Source organism: Puma concolor, chromosome A1 (assembly GCF_028749965.1).
Source record: "Puma concolor isolate L17-30 chromosome A1, mPumCon1.1.hap2, whole genome shotgun sequence".
NCBI lineage: Eukaryota > Metazoa > Chordata > Mammalia > Carnivora > Felidae > Puma > Puma concolor.
Genome location: NC_141667.1, coordinates 31,493,128 through 31,515,965, shown reverse-complemented (window position 1 = coordinate 31,515,965; position 22,838 = coordinate 31,493,128). Strand labels below are relative to the sequence as shown.

General features: G+C 39.6%; 1 protein-coding gene across 2 annotated transcripts in view; it reads left to right on the top strand.

Moving 5' to 3' along the window:
- The window catches only part of LIFR (LIF receptor subunit alpha), an 85,874-nt gene that overhangs the window by 29,158 nt on the left and 33,878 nt on the right, over positions 1-22,838 (top strand). For both annotated transcript variants that reach the window (XM_086677534.1, XM_086677527.1), the window contains exons 4-7: positions 577-716; positions 6,436-6,599; positions 18,031-18,205; positions 20,026-20,280. In XM_086677534.1, coding sequence (XP_086533660.1) covers positions 577-716; positions 6,436-6,599; positions 18,031-18,205; positions 20,026-20,280 — 734 coding nt within the window. The remainder of the gene's footprint in view (positions 1-576; positions 717-6,435; positions 6,600-18,030; positions 18,206-20,025; positions 20,281-22,838) is intronic.

The window sequence follows — 22,838 nt, the reverse complement described above, 5'->3', positions numbered from 1 at the left end:
ATGAAACCACAGAGGAGAGGAATGACTTTTGTCCAGGGGATAATGGATGGGGAACTGGAAGAGCTTTGGAAACAGAGCGGATGAGAAAGTGTTGTTCAGACCAAACCGTGAGCCAAAACAGGAGCAGTGGCCAAGTCGAGGGTGTGTTTGAAGGGCCACAGACAGCCAGTTTCATTCTTGTCCTCTATCTGTGGAGCAGCCTCTGCACGTGAGACTCTGTGATGGTCTTCTGTAGAGGGGTGGGGGGTTAGGGGAGCAGGCGTGTGCAGCTCGAGGGAAGGCTGCAGAGGGAAGGCTGGTGGGAGTGTGAAGGGCATGCTGAAATCCTGAGTTTCTTGAAATGACCATCTCTGCTTATCACTCGACTCTCTGGCCCAATCTGGTTATTCATCCTCCATGTTGATGCACTTACCATTAACCTCTCTTTTTTCAGTCTTAAAACGCAGTGTAACCTATCGTGTTTCTGTATGAAAGAACAGAAAGTATTTTCTGGTGCATTTTGTGTTAATCAGGCTTTTATGAAAATTGCACTATTAGTTTTATCCACTAATTAAAATGTGATTTTTTATATTGCAGGTCCCGTTCTTGTTATCAGTCAGAGAAAGCAAATGCTAAAATCCCAGCTCTTTTACCTGGCGATCATGAAATAACCATAAATCGTCTATATGATTTTGGAAATCCTATAAGTAAATTCACACTAAATGAAAAAAATGTTTGTAAGTATTTGAAAAGACAATTGATTTGAAAATAAGGCAGCAACAGTGCTTTGTAATTGGCAGAAATTTACTCTTCTTTTGAATTCCACTTGTTAGACTAATAGTTGCATTTCCCCAGCAACCATACTGTGGATTCTAGAGCATAGCCAGGATCAGGAAGGAAGGAGTCAGAGTAAATGTCACAGAGTTGACGATCCTTTCCACATGCGGGTACTTTTCTTGGCATCACTTCGCCTCGTTGATTCCTGCATACCTTTCAGAATTCCTCAGGTGTCGCATGCTCTAGGAAGTGGTCTTTGACTATCCCCTCCCAGAGGAGATCCGATTCCTTTCTTAACATTCCCTTAGGCAGTGTGTTTTTCTCCTTTGTGGCATTTCTCACAGTTGCATTAATAATGTGTTATGTAATAAGGCACTGCGTTTGTTGCTTCTGCAAGAAATAGGCTCAGTAGGGCAGGGAGTGTGCCTTCTACACCTGGCACCTCGCCCACTGCCTTGCACGTGGCAAGATCTTCTACACGTGTGTTGATTGAATGCCTATGACCTATGTTACCCTCGTGACATAGCCCAGACTGATGGAGATGGAGATTTTGCTACACACTGAGACCTTAAAAACCCCAGTACTCTTGACTCTTAATGGTGGGAGAAGCAGGTTTCTTTCTCTCCTGACAACTGTGAGGGCGTGGCATCGTAATGACATTATGATGAGTCTTATAAGGATGACTTACTTTGCAACAAGGAGAAAAATATAATTGGTGACTTGTTCAATTTTATAGATAAGATGCATGTTTGGAGCGGTCTGTGTCTGAGATAGAACAGATTTTGAAAGGATAATAACAAAGCGTGCTTTCCAGGAACTTAGCATCTGTCTCACTGCCTTTTAAGTTAAAGAGAGAAGAGCCATGTTTGTTACTTTCTTTCTGTAGCTGTATGTGAGATCCATGTGAGAATGTTTTGAACAGATCAGCCATGATCTCAATACCCACAGAGAAATACTGTTAACACTTAAATATATTTTCTGTGCATATACATATAAACAGTGAGGTTCATATTAGTACATAAGTAACCTGCTTAACAGAAAACAGAGTTTTCGGTTTGATATCTAAATAAATCTGTATTATTTGTATAGGCTGCAGAGTATTCCACTGAGTGGAGGTACCATAATTACTTAAGTGACTGATTATTAACATTGAGATTTTTATTTCTGGTCTTTCAGTGTAATAACCAATGCTTTAATGAACATGTTTCGCAAATACGTGTTTCTGATTTGTGTGATGATGTCCTTAAGGCTAAATTCCTAGAATTGGGAAAGCTGCATTAAAAACAGTCCCCTTGTTAGGATTTTGATGTCCATTGCCAGTTGCTCTCCAAAACTTTTGAGTCTCTGCATTTCAGTCTCTTTGCAAACGTCACACTAGAGGGGACTTGTTCTTCACTTCCTTGCCAGGACTGGGTTTTGCCAATTTCTCTTAGTTCTGCCATTTCAATCTGGTGGCCCCCAGTTAGAGCACTTTGACTTTGCATTTCTGTGATTACTTTTTTGGGAAAAAATGATCAGTCATTCTCATTCTTTTCTGAACTGTCTGTATCCTCTCTCATTTTTCTCTTGTGTTGAAACTCAGCTTTTCCTCCATCAGTTCACAAGAGCTCTCAATATTGTTATTAATTCTGCCATATTTCCTACAAATAATTGCCCAAATTTAAAATTTAAACTTCATGGTTTTCATTTTTATATAAATATACTCTCTTGCTATTTTTCTCTGAGATTTTGGTTTTATTATCATGCTTGATTTAAATCCTTTACACATCTGGAATTATTTTGTAGTAAAGTATGAGGAATCTAACTTAATTTCATTCCAGATTTTTAAAAAATTCCCCAGGACTCTGTCAGAGAGCCAGTTTGTGTTGTCTGATTTTTCAGCAGGTATTGAGAAGATTCTGTCTGGGAGCTGCTTGAAGATGTCAGTATTGGATAGAAAGAAGTAGAAAGGGGTGGGGGGGGGGGGCGCCTGTGTGGCTCAGTTGGTTGAGCGTCCAACTTCAACTCAGGTCATGATCTCACTGTCCGTGGGTTTGAGCCCTGCGTCGGGCTCTGTGCTGACGGCTCAGAGCCCGGAGCCTGCTTCAGATTCTGTGTCTCCCTCTCTGCCTGACCCTCCCCCACTCATGCTCTGTCTATCTCTGTCTCTCAAAAATGAATAAACATTAAAAAAAAAAAAATTAAAGAACTAGAAAGGCAAATCAAGACAGATTCTGGATGACTTACTAGAATGATATAGTTCATTGTTTTTACATATCATGTAGTTTGTTGATAGCATTTTTAATAATACTGGCTCTGATTGTGATTAGAATATTAGATTAATAGTATCCCAATACTAAGCTGCTACTACTATGATAATACTGCTAAGAAAATTGAAAAGCAAACTAGATGAATATAAGAGAGGGAGGTGGCTGCATCAGCAAATCTTTGAGTACCTGCTGTGTTCGGGAGAAGCTGTGGAATGTTGGTGCAGTTGTGCGTTAGAGGATCTGGAGTTTGGGGCATTTGGCTGCTTAAAAAAGTATGAGAAATTCAGTTTTCTTCAGATGCTTTCAACAGTATACATATAAAGAAAACTAATATATATATATATATATATGTGTGTGTGTGTGTGTGTACAGTTTTTTTTAATAAGCTTCTAATTGGCCAGGGCTAGCACAAAAAGAAGTCTTTGTAAGACTTTTAGTGTCTTAAGTTTAAAATAACCTGAAAGTATGGATCTGTCTGAGGCAGAATAAAATCATGTAGATCCCAGAAATGAAGTAGGGAAGCCCCCATCTTCTGATGTCCTGAGGAAGAAGAACATGGAGGTTATAGGTAAAGATGTACTAGCTTTAAAAAATAAACACAAATGATTACATTTCTTTCCCAGCTGAAAAGTTCCTGTTTTTTAGAAAGCAAATTAATATTGTCCTCAAGTGTCCGTTTTAGCTGGAAAGAAATGCAGATAATAGATAGTTCATGGGAGCTTAGGGAAACTTCCCTTTTACTGTGAGGATGTATACTATGAAGTAGTGAGAAAAGTGTGTGTATATTTAATCTTTTCATTTGTATAATTGTGATTATTCCCTTCCTTAGCTTAAAATACTGTATATGACTTGTGTTTTGAAGAGTAGCCCACTTCTATTTAGATAACATGTAAATTACGTGTACTTTTCAGGGAGGGAGCATCTTAATAGACAAATACTTTGTGTAAATTTTCCCATAATCTTTAAGTTACTGGATCATGACATCCTGAAACACTTGAAAGAACCATGTTCTTAGAAGCCTCTGCTCTGGGTGATCACACTGGCACCTTGAATTTCTTGCTCCTTGTTTGCTTCTTCTGTTTTATTGTTGTTATTATTATTATTATTATTATGTTTTTATTTTAATTCCAGTTAGTTAACATATTAGTTTCAGGTATATGATATAGTGGCTCCTTCTGTTTTATTTTATTTTTTTAAGTTTATTTATTGTATTTTGAGAGGGGGGAGGGGCAGAGAGAGGGAGGGAGAGAGAGAATCCCAAGTAGGCTGCATGCTGTCAGTGTTGGAGCCCATTGCTGGGCTTGAACTCATGAACCGTGAGATTGTGACCTGAGCTGAAACCAAGAGTCGGACACTTAATCACCTGAGCCACCCAGATGCCCCAGTGGCTCCTTCTGTTTTAAAAGCAGTTCCTACTTAAAATTTGCCCTGTAAAGCATCCTCCACTGTCCTCATGTAGCTGTGAAACTGTTGACTTTGCTACATAGTGGTTAGGTTTTGAATCCACATGTACTATTTCCTGTACAGCCATAAATATTTTACACAGATCCAGTGTAGAGCACTGTGCTCAGCAAATTTCAGCTAAATTTATTGAGAACTTATTCGTAAATCCCAAGACTAATTTGTATTGATTTGCTCTGCCACTTTTGTTATAGGCTGTATAGTGCAAATACAGGTTATATAGTGCTATGTTCTTAGCACATTTGGCTACCCTACCTCTGGAAAGTCCTGCAGTTTGTGCTTGCCGTGACTTATTTCACTGGCCCCTGTGCTTTTTGGGGAAGTGCTAGGAGAGGTGTGAGCCCCCAAGAACATGTGTCTCTGGGTTTCTTTTAACTTACGTTCACATTGTTATTTGAAGAGAGAACATGCAGGAAAGAATCCCAACATTGTCTGCCCTTCATACCAGAAGACTATGTTTCATAGAACAGAACAGGTTCGTATCTTATGTGTTTTTCATTGAGCCAAACTATTTTAGTAATTTACTCATCCCTTGTAGGTAGGGAGACTTGAAGATTTTGAAAAGTAAGAAATTTACCATTTTCTCCCTATGAGGTACTATATCCTTGAGCATGTTTTTTTTTTTTTTTCTTTTGTAAGGCAGCTTCAGAGCCCATTGCCTTCCCAAACTTCTCTCTCAAATATTAACAGTACCCTCACCAATGTCAGTGGTCTTTGCTCAGTTTTCTTCTATGAACTGTCTTTATTTGGCCCAGATGACAACCCATTTCTTTTGGTCTCAGCAATGCTGTATCTTCTCTGGTTTCCTTGTGCCTCTCAGGATTCTTGCTGGGGTTCTCTGGCTCCTTGAGGCTGTGACTGTCTATTGGTAGCTCTCAAACAAGCTTTGGCCATTTTGAGTCTGTGTTCAAGTTCATTTCTTCAGCTACACTCAGAGAGTTCCTCTTGAGCCTGTGTCCATGGTGCTGATGGTCCCCGTTCTCACTTGCTATCTGCAGACCTCTCCACTGGTAGGCTCTACCTCCCCAGATACTTGGTCATCCAGAGCCTATCCTCCCGTTTCTTCCCAATGTCGGTGATTCCTTTTGCCTGCTTTCTGGGCTAGAAACTTGAAGAAATCTTAGATGTTTCCCTTTCTCCTTATGCTAATCCTTCATTTCTTCAATCTGGTCATTTCTTTGAAGTGCCTATCAGGGTTTTTCCTTTTCCATATCCCTCATGCACATGATGAGGTATCACGATCCATATCCTTGCTACCCTGGTCAGCCTTTCTCCAGTGGTCTCCCACTTAATCACATTATGTCTCCCAGCCCTCTGCACTGCATTGCACGCCACAGCTCAGCTAGCTTTTCTGAAGGACTTCTTACCCTGCTGAGTACTTCACAAATCTGCATGGTACCCTGTTGGCATCCTCACTTAATGCCTTGGTCATTCCTATGGTCTTGCTGCTGTTTACAGATATCCACACCAGTAATAGCTCATAGCATCCCCAGGTGGGTGACTTTCACCAGCATTGGGGGTTCTGACACTGGGAGATGAGTGGGAAGGGTGCAGAGGAAACAGATGGAAAGGTCTACCAAAGCAAGCTTTCCATATTCCATCATTTTCTTAGGCTTGACCTACAGTTACCCAAAGGAAGCTCCTTTACTTCTCTCTGATGTTGCCTATTTGTAGATTCCAGACTGATGACACTACAGTAGTATGCGAACCCAGTAGCTGTTTGTATAAGGAAACATACTAAGATTTGATAATAATTTACTCAAATTTGACTGATGAATCATTGGGAGCTGCTTATACAAATAAATACATATGTTCTCTTTTGTCAGTAATCACTTTGAGAGTTTGCTTTTAATTCTTGATTCTTTTTTGATCAAGAAGGAATAGAGTTTAAAATAGTTGATTAACGGAATTACAATATGAAGACAACATTACTTATTTTACTAAGTTTGTCTTTTGTTTTTTTCCCAAGCCTTAATTCCAGATACTCCAGAGATCTTGAATTTGTCTGCTGATTTCTCAACTTCTACATTACACCTGAAGTGGAATGACAGGGGTTCTGTTTTTCCCCGTCACTTAAATGTCATCTGGGAAGTTAAAATTCTGCGTAAAGAAAATACGGAAATCATAAAATTAGTAAGTTTGAATCAAAATAGATTTTTTTCTTGTGACATTAAAGAAACCAAATAATTTTTATTTTTTTTTTTATTTATTTATTTTTTTTATATATATATGAAATTTATTGTCAAATTGGTTTCCATACAACACCCAGTGCTCATCCCAAAAGGTGCCCTCCTCAGTACCCATCACCCACCCTCTCCTCCCTCCCACCCCCCATCAACCCTTAGTTTGTTCTCAGTTCTCAACAGTCTCTTATGCTTTGGCTCTCTCCCACTCTAACCGCTTTTTTTTTTTTTTCCTTCCCCTCCCCCATGGGTTTCTCTTAAGTTTCTCAGGATCCACATAAGAGTGAAACCATATGGTATCTGTCTTTCTCTGTATGGCTTATTTCACTTAGCATCACACTCTCCAGTTCCATCCACGTTGCTACAAAAGGCCATATTTCATTTTTTCTCATTGCCACGTAGTACTCCATTGTGTATATAAACCACAATTTCTTTATCCATTCATCAGTTGATGGACATTTAGGCTCTTTCCATAATTTGGCTATTGTTGAGAGTGCTGCTATGAACATTGGGGTACAAGTGCCCCTATGCATCAGTACTCCTGTGTCCCTTGGATAAATTCCTAGCAGTGCTATTGCTGGGTCATAGGGTAGGTCTATTTTTAATTTTCTGAGGAACCTCCACACTGCTTTCCAGAGCGGCTGCACCAATTTGCATTCCCACCAACAGTGCAAGAGGGTTCCCGTTTCTCCACATCCTCTCCAGCATCTATAGTCTCCTGATTTGTTCATTTTGGCCACTCTGACTGGCGTGAGGTGATATCTGAGTGTGGTTTTGATTTGTATTTCCCTGATAAGGAGCGACGCTGAACATCTTTTCATGTGCCTGTTGGCCATCCGGATGTCTTCTTTAGAGAAGTGTCTATTCATGTTTTCTGCCCATTTCTTCACTGGGTTATTTGCTTTTCGGGTGTGGAGTTTGGTGAGCTCTTTATAGATTTTGGATACTAGCCCTTTGTCCGATATGTCATTTGCAAATATCTTTTCCCATTCCGTTGGTTGCCTTTTAGTTTTGTTGGTTGTTTCCTTTGCTGTGCAGAAGCTTTTTATCTTCATAAGGTCCCAGGAATTCACTTTTGCTTTTAATTCCCTTGCCTTTGGGGATGTGTCGAGTAAGACATTGCTACGGCTGAGGTCAGAGAGGTCTTTTCCTGCTTTCTCCTCTAAGGTTTTGATGGTTTCCTGTCTCACATTCAGGTCCTTGATCCATTTTGAGTTTATTTTTGTGAATGGTGTGAGAAAGTGGTCTAGTTTCAACCTTCTGCATGTTGCTGTCCAGTTCTCCCAGCACCATTTGTTAAAGAGACTGTCTTTTTTCCATTGGATGTTCTTTCCTGCTTTGTCAAAGATGAGTTGGCCATATGTTTGTGGGTCTAGTTCTGGGGTTTCTATTCTATTCCATTGGTCTATGTGTCTGTTTTTGTGCCAATACCATGCTGTCTTGATGATGACAGCTTTGTAGTAGAGGCTAAAGTCTGGGATTGTGATGCCTCCTGCTTTGGTCTTCTTCTTCAAAATTACTTTGGCTATTCGGGGCCTTTTGTGGTTCCATATGAATTTTAGGATTGCTTGTTCTAGTTTCGAGAAGAATGCTGGTGCAATTTTGATTGGGATTGCATTGAATGTGTAGATAGCTTTGGGTAGTATTGACATTTTAATAATATTTATTCTTCCAATCCATGAGCAGGGAATGTCTTTCCATTTCTTTAAATCTTCTTCAATTACCTTCATAAGCTTTCTATAGTTTTCAGCATACAGATCCTTTACATCTTTGGTTAGATTTATTCCTAGGTATTTTATGCTTCTTGGTGCAATTGTGAATGGGATCAGTTTCTTTATTTGTCTTTCTGTTGCTTCATTGTTAGTGTATAAGAATGCAACGGATTTCTGTACATTGATTTTGTATCCTGCAACTTTGCTGAATTCATGTATCAGTTCTAGCAGACTTTTGGTGGAGTCTATCGGATTTTCCATGTATAATATCATGTCATCTGCAAAGAGCGAAAGCTTGACTTCATCTTTGCCAATTTTGACGCCTTTGATTTCCTTTTGTTGTCTGATTGCTGTTGCTAGAACTTCCAGCACTATGTTAAATAACAGCGGTGAGAGTGGGCATCCCTGTCGTGTTCCTGATCTCAGGGAAAAAGCTCTCAGTTTTTCCCCGTTGAGGATGATGTTAGCTGTGGGCTTTTCATAAATGGCTTTTATGATCTTTAAGTATGTTCCTTCTATCCCGACTTTCTCAAGAGTTTTTATTAAGAAGGGTGCTGGATTTTGTCGAAGGCCTTTTCTGCATCGATTGACAGGATCATATGGTTTTTCTCCTTTTTTTTGTTAATGTGATGTATCACGTTGATTGATTTGCGAATGTTGAACCAGCCCTGCATCCCAGGAATGAATCCCACTTGATCATGGTGAATAATTCTTTTTATATACCGTTGAATTCGATTTGCTAGTATCTTATTGAGAATTTTGGCATCCATATTCATCAGGGATATTGGCCTGTAGTTCTCTTTTTTTACTGGGTCTCTGTCTGGTTTAGGAATCAAAGTAATACTGGCTTCATAGAATGAGTCTGGAAGTTTTCCTTCCCTTTCTATTTCTTGGAATAGCTTGAGAAGGATAGGTATTATCTCTGCTTTAAACGTCTGGTAGAACTCCCCTGGGAAGCCGTCTGGTCCTGGACTCTTATTTGTTGGGAGATTTTTGATAACCGATTCAATTTCTTCGCTGGTGATGGGTCTGTTCAAGCTTTCTATTTCCTCCTGGTTGAGTTTTGGAAGAGTGTGGGTGTTCAGGAATTTGTCCATTTCTTCCAGGTTGTCCAATTTGTTGGCATATAATTTTTCATAGTATTCCCTGATAATTGTTTGTATCTCTGAGGGATTGGTTGTAATAATTCCATTTTCATTCATGATTTTATTTATTTGGGTCATCTCCCTTTTCTTTTTGAGAAGCCTGGCTAGAGGTTTGTCAATTTTGTTTATTTTTTCAAAAAACCAACTCTTGGTTTCGTTGATCTGCTCTACAGTTTTTTTAGATTCTATATTGTTTATTTCTGCTCTGATCTTTATTATTTCTCTTCTTCTGCTGGGTTTAGGCTGCCTTTGCTGTTCTGCTTCTAGTTCCTTTAGGTGTGCTGTTAGATTTTGTATTTGGGATTTTTCTTGTTTCTTGAGATAGGCCTGGATTGCAATGTATTTTCCTCTCAGGACTGCCTTCGCTGCATCCCAAAGCGTTTGGATTGTTGTATTTTCATTTTCGTTTGTTTCCATATATTTTTTAATTTCTTCTCTAATTGCCTGGTTGACCCACTCATTCGTTAGTAGGGTGTTCTTTAACCTCCATGCTTTTGGAGGTTTTCCAGACTTTTTTCTGTGGTTGATTTCAAGCTTCATAGCATTGTGGTCTGAAAGTATGCATGGTATGATTTCAATTCTTGTAAACTTATGAAGGGCTGTTTTGTGACCCAGTATATGATCTATCTTGGAGAATGTTCCATGTGCACTCGAGAAGAAAGTATATTCTGTTGCTTTGGGATGCAGAGTTCTAAATATATCTGTCAAGTCCATCTGATCCAATGTCTCATTCAGGGCCCTTGTTTCTTTATTGACCGTGTGTCTAGTTGATCTATCCATTTCTGTAAGTGGGGTGTTAAAGTCCCCTGCAATTACCACATTCTTATCAATAAGGTTGCTTATGTTTATGAGTAATTGTTTTATATATTTGGGCGCTCCGGTATTCGGTGCATAGACATTTATAATTGTTAGCTCTTCCTGATGGATAGACCCTGTCACTATTATATAATGTCCTTCTTCATCTCTTGTTACAGCCTTTAATTTAAAGTCTAGTTTGTCTGATATAAGGATGGCTACTCCAGCTTTCTTTTGGCTTCCAGTAGCATGATAAATAGATCTCCATCCCCTCACTCTCAATCTAAAGGTGTCCTCAGGTCTAAAATGAGTCTCTTGTAGACAGCAAATAGATGGGTCTTGTTTTTTTATCCATTCTGATACCCTATGTCTTTTGGTTGGCGCATTTAATCCATTTACATTCAGTGTTATTATAGAAAGGTATGGGTTTAGAGTCATTGTGATGTCTGTATGTTTTATGCTTGTAGTGATGTCTCTGGTACTTTGTCTCACAGGGTCCCCCTTAGGATCTCTTGTAGGGCTGGTTTAGTGGTGACAAATTCCTTCAGTTTTTGTTTGGGAAGACCTTTATCTCTCCTTCTATTCTAAATGACAGACTTGCTGGATAAAGGATTCTCGGCTGCATATTTTTTCTGTCTAGCACACTGAAAATCTCGTGCCAATTCTTTCTGGCCTGCCAAGTTTCAAAAGAGAGATCAGTCACGAGTCTTATAGGTCTCCCTTTATATGTGAGGGCACGTTTACCCCTTGCTGCTTTCAGAATTTTCTCTTTATCCTTGTATTTTGCCAGTTTCACTATGATATGTCGTGCAGAAGATCGATTCAAGTTACGTCTGAAGGGAGTTCTCTGTGCCTCTTGGATTTCAATGCCTTTTTCCTTCCCCACTTCAGGGAAGTTCTCAGCTATTATTTCTTCAAGTACCCCTTCAGCACCTTTCCCTCTCTCTTCCTCCTCTGGGATACCAATAATGCGTATATTATTTCTTTTTAGTGTATCACTTAGTTCTCTAATTTTCCCCTCATACTCCTGGATTTTTTTATCTCTCTTTTTCTCAGCTTCCTCTTTTTCCATAACTTTATCTTCTAGTTCACCTATTCTCTCCTCTGCCTCTTCAATCCGAGCTGTGGTGGTTTCCATTTTGTTATGCATTTCGTTTAAAGCGTTTTTCAGCTCCTCGTGACTGTTCCTTAGTCCCTTGATCTCTGTAGCAAGAGATTCTCTGCTGTCCGCTATACTGTTTTCAAGCCCAGCGATTAATTTTATGACTATTATTCTAAATTCACTTTCTGTTATATTATTTAAATCCTTTTTGATCAGCTCATTAGCTGTTGTTATTTCCTGGAGATTCTTCTGAGGGGAATTCTTCCGCTTGGTCATTTTGGATAGTCCCTGGCGTGGTGAGGACCTGCAGGGCACTTCCCCTGTGCTGTGGTGTATAACTGGAGTTGGTGGGCGGAGCCGCAGTCAGACCTGATGTCTGCCCCCAGCCCACCGCTGGGGCCACAGTCAGACTGGTGCGTGCCTTCTCTTCCCCTCTCCTATGGGCGGGATTCACTGTGGGGTGGGGTGGCCTGTCTGGGCTACTTGCAGACTGCCAGGCTTGTGATGCTGGGGATCTGGCGTCTTAGCTGGGGTGGGTAGGCAAGGTGCACAGGGGCAGGAGGGGCAGGCTTAGCTTGCTTCTCCTTAGGTGATCCTCTTCAGGAGGGGCCCTGTGGCAGCAGGAGGGAGTCAGATCCGCTGCCGGAGGTTTGGCTCCGCAGAAGCGCAGAGTTGGGTGTTTGCGCGCGGAGCGAGCAAGTTCCCTGGCAGGAACTGGTTCTCTTTGGGATTTTTGGCTGGGGGATGGGCGGGGGAGATGGCGCTGGCGAGCGCCTTTGTTCCCCACCAAACTGAGCTCTGTCGTCCGGGGGCTCAGCAGCTCTCCTTCCCTTTGTCCTCCAGCCTTCCCGCTTTCTGAGCAGAGCTGTTAGCTTATGACCTCCCAGACGCTAAGTCGCGCTTGCTGTCGGAACACAGTCCGTCAGGCCCCTCCGCTTTTTGCAAGCCAGACTCGGGGGCTCTGCTTGGCCGGCGAGCCGCCCCTCCGCCCCGGCTCCCTCCCGCCAGTCCGTGGAGCGCGCACCACCGCCTCGCCACCCTTCCTACCCTCTTCCGTGGGCCTCTCGTCTGCGCTTGGCTCCGGCGACTCCGTTCTGCTAATCCTCTGGCGGTTTTCTGGGTTATTTAGGCAGGTGTAGGTGGAATCTAAGTGATCAGCAGGACGCGCGGTGAGCCCAGCGTCCTCCTACGCCGCCATCTTCCCTCTCTCTCCCCCAAATAATTTTTAAAAGATTTTTAAGGTGGTATCAGTGAACTTTTCTTTACAGTGTTAAGGGAGTAGATCAACTATCCTTTTAGGGTTCATTAAAAACTATATGCTATGACTCAAAAATCACTTAATTATTAAAATGATGTATAACCATTACAATAAGTTTAAGAAATTAAGGGAGGAATAATGCATGATTCCACCACACAAACACAGTAAACATTTTTCTTTTTCTTTCCAGCTTTTTTCGTGTGCGTGTTTTTACATAAACAAACTTATCCATATAATTTGCTGTTTTATTTTTGTCTAATACTATAAACATAAAAATAAATGTTTTGAAACCTATTTAGTCATAGTAATTGTTGAGAAATTTTGTATAAGCCTGTAAATTTGAATTTATCTGAACCTGAAATAACATTATTACATTTAGTAGTACATGTTTTTTTCTCTATTTTTTAAAATTTTGTTTATGGTTTCCTTATGATCTGCTTTTAGTTTGCTCTTAATCGCAAGGATAATGAGGAATAGCAGTGAACAGTTTTGACAGCTGGTACTTGGTAATCCCCCCTTTTGTTCCTTGAACTCTCTTCCTCCTCAGTGGATTTGAAATGCGCTTAGATTTAAGAATTGGAAGACTATCTCATGATTTTACAATTATTTGCCTGAGTGCATAGATAAGATAGACAGTAAAGGTAAAAAAAAATAGAATGACTCTGTACTTTATAGTTACTGTCTTGTTTTTCCTTTCTGACACTCTGTGTATGACATTCCTAAAATGAGAGCCGCCATAACTGTAGGCAACATGTCTCCAGTGCTTCCGGCAGTGCTGACACCTGTAAAACCTCTGTAGGTGTTAATTCCTTGCATTCCTGACCCTGCGGTAAAAGCTCTGTGTATGTTCTTTGCATCCTCACAGCCGGCCCATGAGGGAGGCACTATGAACATCATCCCCATTTTATAGATGAAGATACAGAGACACAGGAAGACATTAAGTAGTGGAGCCAGGACTCAATCACAGGCAGTTTAGTTCCAGTCTGTGCTCTTTCTTACCCACCACAATTTCCGCTACAAAGTAGATATATTTATTTTTGTGTAAGGAGCCTTCCCTTTCCTTTTCACCAGTGCAGACTGAATGTACATTCAAGACCTAAGTCAAATCCTGCCCCTTATTTTAAACCCCATCCTAATTATCTCGGCCTAAAATGCTCTCTCTTTTCTTGAATTTCAATGTCAATTCTTGTCTGTCAGTCTAATTTGCAAGTAGCTTTGATATAGCTGTACCATTGTTGTCTTATAACTATTGCTTATCTGAAATTGTCTCTTGTGGCTTTTTATCATGGCCTGACACTTTGTGCTTTGGGTTACCACTTACCGGCTTAGGGTAACTTCCCCAAACCTCCTTTTTGTCATTTGTGAAGTGGTGCCAGTCTTTGCTTTAGTAAATGATTAGTGTTATCTGTAAAGCTGCTAAACAATTATCACTTGTCATTACCTCCTTTGGGGGCTCCCTGAGGGCTGCTAGAGTTAGAAGGCTGATCTTTGCAGCATAAGTGAAATCAAGCATACATGAACAGAGATGCTATTTTTAAGATCATCTAGCTCATTGCCACAAGATATGAAAGAAGATGACACTGACAAAGTAGCAATTCCCTACTTTTGGGGATGTGATCTTTGAAGAAAAATCTTTGTATCGAGCAGTAGAGAAAGAGGCAAGAAAAACAGAGATAGAACAAATTAATTTTTAAAAAGTGAAATGTAAGAGGGCAGGTGATCCAGATCTATAGTAAAATGTGACATTTTTGTTTATAATTATATGTTATTAATACCAGCATTTAAAGCATAATTGCTTATAACCTGTCATTTTGTGACAGGTTATATGCTATTATTTTGTGATAGTTTAAGAATCAAGAATACTATACGTTAGTGTTTATTTGGAACTTTACCATTTATGCCCTTGGCCTCATACGCGGGCAAGGAAGCATGTGCTGCACAGACCAGGATGCCAGTGACTCCTGGGAGCTACGCAGCACCCTCCCGCCCCCCCCATATTTCTCTCCCTATAAACAACAATTTTCAATTCTTTTACCTGATTCTTTTATTATGTATTTCCATTTTCCAAATAGCATGCCTATGTTTCTCTTTCTTCATTTTTCTTTTCAGTTTTGAGCAATGTTTTATTTTAACAGTGGGTAATGAGAATTTAGTCCCCTCGCCTTCCCTGGGCACACACACTTGCATGCTTCCATGCTTGCTGTCTCTTACATTTCCCATCTTTTTCCAATATTGTTCTCTCATTCTGCTCTAATTTTTGGTAGACTGCTCTAATTTTTGGTAGATATAGATATAAACACTATCCACAACTGAACCAAGTAGTGTATTATCATTTTCCTTTTTTGGGGGTACAACTTCTTGTCTTGTATTTTTAGTTTTATTTTCATGCTCCATGAATTCATTCCTGAATTCTCTCCAAGTTTTATGAATCTCCTGTTGAAATGTCCACGCACACTAGTATCTTACCAGCTATGCATTTGTGAATAGCTCTGAGACCTTCTGACTTACTTCTCAACACTTCTTACAGAGGGTTCACGTAGATAATGTTTGTACAGCAGGAGTGTGGTAAGTAGCTGAGGACTCTCGTGGCCAGAGGTTTCTCAGGAGCTCCAGCAGCCTCCACTCCTACCAGCAGCCCTTGATTAGAAGAGATTAATACCTAGGTATACACGTAACCCATCCAGGGCAAACCTCTGTGTTTCTTTTTGGCACATTTGTTATGAAGCTGCGGTCCAAGAGGTCTCCTGTCATCATTCGGGAGATTCCTTTTACCTTTTTCTTACAATGGATCCTCTTTTTCCTGAATTCTTCCTCTTATTTTCTCATTTTGGTAGAAATGTATATTTGGTAGAAGTGTATATTCTCGTAGTTGTTAGCTATTTATTATAGCTATTTATTATAGATACTCTCTGTTACCTACAATGATAGCTTCCAGAGATAGATATATTGATAGATATAGATAAGATAGATATTTTCTTAATTAGTTGCTAACAAAATTTAAAAGACTGTCAGTTCCAAATATTGAGGAGAGGTAGAACAGTTGGAACTTTCATACACTTCTGGTGGGAGTATAAAATGCTACTTGATAAATTCATTAAGACACATTTCTAAAAATGTCTATTTTGCACTCATTCGTGATTACTATTTTAGCTGGGTATACAATTGTAAGTTGGGGAATTTTCCTCAAGATTTGAAGACATTGTTCCATTTGTTTCTCATTGTGGATCTGTCTTCCTTTGTTGTGCTAGGAGCAGTCATGGGCTCCTTTCAGTCTCAAACCACATGTCTGTCAATTTGGGAAATTTTCTTATTTTATGTCTTTGATTTCTTCCTCTCTGTTTTCTCTGTTCTTCAGAAATCAGACCTTCTAGATTGGGAAGTAATTTTCTTACTGTTCTTACTTTCTACCTGTTTTTTTTCCTCAATTTTCTGAGCAGTTTTTTCTTAAACTTTATCTTACAGTCTGATTATTGAATTTATATTAATATATATATTTTTAATGTACAAGATATCCCTTTTCTCTGTTCTTTTTGTTTGTTTAATGGATGCAGTATCTCTTCTTACCTCTGAGGACATCAGTTACCTAATATTCTTTCTTTCTGTTCTGTTTCTTCAAGTTGCTTTTTTCTTTATTTTGATCTTTGACCCTCAGAACTTTTTCTTCAATTTCTGGTCATCCTGGTTGCTGCTCATATTTTAAGTGGCTCTTAAAAATTTTTTTTTTATTTTTAAATCTAATAGGAACTTCTGTTTGCCATCCAGGGTCTTGTTGACTGAGATGTTATTATAGGTGATTAGGATGGGCCATCTAGTTGGCAGAATCTTAATAGTATTATTTTAGGTGTTCATCGTGACCTGTTCCTATGCTCCAGAAAATTCGTTTTGGTTCCTACCAGGTAAGTAGGAACTCTGCCGTCAGCCTCCTAATGGCTGGGGAGAAGGCAGGAGCACACCAGCCTTCACAGTGCATAGGTTAGCAGTCTTCCTGGTTGTGGTACCATATTCCCCATTCTCCATTCTTTCTGAGGTTCTTCATTCCAGAGATATTTGGTTTTACTTTCCCAGAGCATGAATCTCCCATCTGCCAAGATGAAGAGGAGTAGTCTTTTGGTAGCACAGAATGTGGGAGGGGATCTGGGTATCTAACATTATCTTCAGACAATTTTCAAGCAGCTTTCTGTTCTGTGCCTCACCTTCACCTGCATTTCCATAGGAGCCTGGTGCATACAGCCCTTTCCTGAGCCCTTTGGCATTTCCATGATAGAAGTCAGGTTGTTTCTGCCTTTTCCACTGAAGGCTTCAGGTTCAGCTTTCTCAGGTCTTCTGAGTCCGTTCCCCTTGTCCATCAGCCCTCCACCATCCAGAATTTGACTGGTGGTGTTTCTTCTCCTGTGTTTGCCCTTGTGCATCTATACCTTTTTAAAAAATCCATGCACTTTTGTATTGGAGACATTTCGGAAGGTAACAGAGAGGGAAATACAATTATTTAAGCTGTTGTCATTGGCTGGAGGTCCCAAGGTCTCTTTTAGTAGATCCTCAATATTTGATTGAAATCCTTCCCATTTTTCACAATTGAAATTAATAATTTATATTATTTTATATTACTTATAAGTTGCATATTTAAAAATAAAACTTTAAACATATAACACATAGATACAAATCCAACCTGAAACAATTTTTTGTTGAAATGCTGCTCCTCTCTTTGCCTTTAACTCTTTTTATTTATTTTGAGAGAGAGAGGGGCACAAGCATAAGAGGAGCAGAGAGAGGGAGATAGAGAATCCCAAGCAGGCTCCATACTGTCAGTGCAAGGAGCCTGATGTGGGGCTTGACCCCACGAACTGTGAAATGATCTGTGCCAAAATCAAGAATCAGACCGAGCCACCCAGGCACTCCTGCCTTTAACTCTTGGAAGTACAGACCCATTATTTTTCCTCAGTGAAAAATGGAGATGATTTTAGGCAATGGTACATTTGTCTGTGAAATGTATTGAATGTTTTGGAAAAAGGAACATCATGTGTAATAATGCAGTGGAGCCTAAAGTTGAAGAAGTAAACAAGTGCACCCATTGTGATGAGCACCAGGTGTTGTATGGAAGTGTTGAATCACCAAATTGTACACCTGAAACTAATTTAACACTGTATGGTGACTATACTGGAATGAAAACAAAAGAAGGAAACATAAATGAATCACGATTATGGATTCTGTGAGTTATTATGCCTTTTCAAAAACTGAGAGGGTTGTACAAAAGGACAAACCTTTATTTAACTTAGTGGTGATTGTGTACAGTCTGTTGCGTCTTTTAATCTGAAAAGAAAGCAGGACGTATCACTTAGAAATCTCACTTTGTGTTTGTGTTGGTTTTTTAGGTGACCCACAACACAACTGTGAATGGCAAAGATACAGTTCATCACTGGAGTTGGGCCTCAGACATGCCCCTAGAGTGCACCACCCATTCTGTGGCAATTAGATGCTATGTTGACGATCCTCATTTCTCTGGTCGCAAAGAGTGGAGTGACTGGAGCCCACTGAAGAACATTTCTTGTAAGCTTATATGTGAAAAGCTTCCGTTTCAAATGAATTAGATTAATCTTGCTTAAGGTTTAGTTTAAGCTTTAAGTTCTCCGAACGCCACTTAGCGTTATGAGGGTCACCTGAGGATCTTCCAAGTCTCTCTCCCAGAACATTTTGATTCAGAAACTCTGGGGTAGAAGTCAGGAATCTGTATTTTTAGAGACCTTCCTGAGTCATTGGATAAACGTCTAGGTTTGAAAGTCACTGTGGTAGGCGTTGAAGGACATTTAAAAATTTTAGGTAGATGTTATTGACGTCAAGTTTATATTTAAAAAAAAAAAAAAAAAAAAAGGCTCCTAGTTTCTTGCCCACAGAGCAGATCCATATGAGCTGCAGAGTTATTGCAGAGAACATGGGGATCTGTAAGTGTACTGAACTCATCTGCACCCTGAATGGAACTCATGCAGGTAGAACGTTGGCAGTGGGAGAGAAGGCCTGGAAAATTGTTGTCAATACCTAGGCTGATGTTTATTGTAGATCCACTCTAGCGACAGCATGGAGAAGTGGATCCGAGGAAGGAAGGACTGGAAGCAGGTAGATGAGTAAGGAGGGTCTTTTGCAGTTCAGCAAAAGACAGTGAAGCTGTAAAGTAGGGCACTCGGGTTTGGAAATGAAAAGGGAGAAAAGTTGTGAACACTGAAGACACAGGATTAAAATTGGTGACTGTGTGTTTGGTAACCAAGAAATAGAACCAAATGTGAGCATTAGTTTGGGCAGCTGAGCAGCTGGTGATGTCTTCCACTGAGGCAGAAAATATATGAATGAATTCAGTGGGAAAGATAAATTCATTCTTAATATGTTAAGCTTGAGGTGCTTATGAAGTGTCTGGGTAGCAGTGTCTCATAGGCAGTGATTAGTAGGAGCTGAAGATCTCTATTTGAGAATCATCAACATACATGCGATTCATATTGTTTACGTCTGGAGGTTAACATGCTCAGGGAAAGAGAAATGGGGACCAGGGATACACATCTTACAAGCTTGAATGTCTAAGGGTAGGATGAAAGAAAAAGAGGCCAGCAAAGCAGACAGTAGCCAGAGGGTTAAGAGTAGCCCGGTAAGAGTAGCCCGGTGGGGTAGAGTGATGTAGAACCCAAGAGAGAAGGGGGTTTTGAGAAGTTAGAGCTTAGGCAACACACCCGATGCTGTGGATGTCAAAGGGAAGGGGAGACTGAGAAGTGGCTGTTGGACTGAGCAATTTAGGCCAGCAAGACACCTTAGTGGAATGGTCAAGGTAGGACCCACATTGTGGTAGATTAAAGAGTAAGTAGGAAACTAGAGATAATTAAAAAGATTGGACATTCAGGAAAATAAAAACAAAGGTGTGGCTTTAACCAGCAGGGAATTAGGATTAAAGAAAAAGTTCTGTTTAAGATGTAGAATACTTAAACATATATTCAGGCTGATGGAAAGTAAGAAGTCGGCCCTAAATACATAGAATCATTTCAGAGGAATAGAATTATATAATGAGTGACTTTTTCTTGGTGTGGATTTTTTATGTGTGGATATAAACCCATTTAATTTGAACCTTTACACTTCTTAAGACATTAACCTGTGACCTTAGCTATTGGCCTATAGTCCCCTGCATTCCCCCACCATCACCCATCATAAGTAGATAAGACATACCTACTTTTATTTCTTGTGTAGGTCTTGCTCCTTTGAAACCTGGGGGGTCATACCTTGTCTTTGGGCCACCATTATTACAAAACACTTTATAGTATGTTTTGTATACACTGGGCTATTTTATGATAAAATGCTTCTAAAGTATTTGTGATTCCTTTTGCTCTTTCTAGGGTCTCCTGATTCCCAGACTAAGGTTTTTCCTCAAGACAAAGTGATACTTGTAGGCTCAGATATAACATTTTGTTGTGTGACTCAAGAAAAAGTGTTATCAGCACAGATTGGCCAAACAAATTGTCCCCTTATTCATCTTGATGGGGAAAATGTTGCAATCAAGATCCATAATATTTCAGTTTCTGCAAACAGTGGAACAAATGTGGTTTTCACAACAGAAGATAACATATTTGGGACAGTTATTTTCGCAGGATGTAAGTATATAATACTGAAGAAAGAGTTCCTAGTAGTCTGTTTTGGTCCTCTTTGAAAGCTTTAATGCTGTTTCCAAGTGATGGGGGATGGTGCTATTTCTTTCTCTCTTTTTTTAATTCTTTAATAAATTATAGATGAAGGCATCCAAATTTTTGCTTGTTTTAAGATGAGTTCTAATCTTGTATTTATATAACTTGAAAGTTTTGTAAAAAGATTTGCAATATCCAGCCAGTAATTTTTAAATTCTTAGTTAACAGCTGTGTTGAGTCAAGGGTAATTAGTATATAATACTTCTTAATCCTACATTGTTCAGGAATTATCTCATATAACAGTTGACCCTTGAACAAAAAAATAAGTTCGAACTGCATGGGTCTGCTTATACATGAATTTTTTTCAGTAAATACAGTACAGTACTGTAAATGCATTTTCTCTTACGATTTTCTTAACATGTTAAATAGCTCACTTTATTGTGAGAATATAATACACAGAATATGTGTTATGTTAATCAATTGTCTGTTATTGGTGAGGCTTCCAGTCAACAGTAAACTAGTAGTTAAGTTTTGGGGGAGTCAAAAGCTATATATAGATTTTTTTTAAGTTTATTTTTTTAGTAAAAAAATACACCCAACAATGGGGCTTGAATTCATGACCCCCAAGATCAAGAGTCGCGTGCTCTTCTCATTGAGCCAGCTGGGTGCTCTTGCATGTAGATTTTTGGGAGGTTCCATGAGAACTTCGTGGGAGGTTGGTTCCCCAAACCCTGTGTTTTCAAGGGCCACTCTGTGTCAGTTTCCCACCAAAAACATACCTTTTAAAATTAAAAAGGTAAAGCATCCCACCTAATTAAAACATATCTTTTTAAAATTTAACTTTAAAACATGCCTTTTGGAGCACCTGGGTGGCTCAGTCACTTAGTTGAGCGTCCGACTCTTGATGTCAACTCAGGTCATGATCTCAAGGTTGTGGGATCAAGCTCCACATCAGGCCTCCTGCTCAGCACAGAGCCTGCTTAGGAATCTCTGTCTCTCTCCGTCCCTCTCCCCTTCTTGCTGTCTGTCTGTCTCTCTCTACAGTAAGTAAATTTTAAAAAATTTAAAACATACCTTTTAAAACTTACCCCAATTAAAGAAATTGTAATGATTTTACACAAAAATCTTTCCATAGTGTATTGCAGGCTTCTGTGACTTTTAAAGTAATATATTTGAGAAGGAGGAGTAACTGGAGGACATGCATGAAAGGGCCCCCTCTCCCTGTTTGTGTGTATAACATATGCTCCATTACACAGGGGCATCATTATTAATGTGGTCACTCCTACAGTTCTAAAAGTACAGGATGTTTCCAGAAGTTATTGTGGGAGACTGCCCTATTTATATAGCTTGTGTTGAATGTCCACAGGGACTTTGCGTTTCGAGCTTTTCTGTCCCCTCTCCTGTGGCAACTGTCCCGTGGCGCACTGATGGCTTTGCCTCCAGCAGTTCTTGCTTCCCTTCCTCCCCCCGCAATTCTGAATTCGAGGCGGAGTTTGGGCTAAAGGGTCTCGTGAATAAAGTGTGTGGAACGTAGTGAGTGGGTTTTGTGATTTTCTTTTGCTTGTGTGGTGATTTTTCTTAAACTTTTTTTGATTCTCAGCTGTGCTCTAGACCAGCAGCTCTCCACCTTTCTATTCCTTCTGTTGAAACTTAGGAGGAATTCTGTCGATTCGCTGATACACTCCCAAGGGAATAACCAGGCTTAGGTGCACTTCTCAGTGATGGCTGGAACCGTGTTCCCTTTTTGTCTTCCCAGAAATGCATTTTGCAGTTCAAGTGAAAGTGAGATTATGTTCAAATTTAAACTTTAGAAATTTCTCTCCTAATGGAATTTTAGGAAATGACTTGCAACATTCCTCATAAATGATCATGGAGCATATAAACTGGGAACCAGTGGTGTATGTAGTGAGGCTACCTGATAAGTGATAACCAAAAAATGAGACAGCCACTTAAAAGTACAAAAGACAAAAATTAAAACTCAGAAGATGAGAATATCCATCAAGTTTTTATTATTTCTAACAGTGTTCTAACCTTCTGTCACATAGTAGGACAAACCTATTTAATTCATATATTAACCTTCATTTGTAGCATTTGGTGGTTGAAATACTATTTGTTAACTCTGGAGCAGCGGTAGCATTTCCCTTCAGAGGGATTTCTTTAGGGACTTAACAGCAAGTGCAGTTTATGGTGTGAGTTAGGGATCAAGAGTCATTATTTTCTTTCCCTCATGGATATCGTGTTAACCGGCCACGTGTTCAAAAGACACATTAAAAACCTACCAGGATTTTGGTTTGAGTTACATTAGATCTATTAATTGAGGAGACCAGTTTAGGAGAATTTTCATTCTTTCTATACTGAGTTATCCAAGCCAGGAACATGGTCTATCTTTCCATTTAGTTAGGTCTTCTTTGATTTATATTGGTGATAGAAAGTCTTATGTATCTTCTAATAAATTTATTCCTATGAATTTGGTGTTTGGTGCTAGTAGTAACAGTGGCTTTTTTTCCTCTTAAGTTTATTATTGTAAT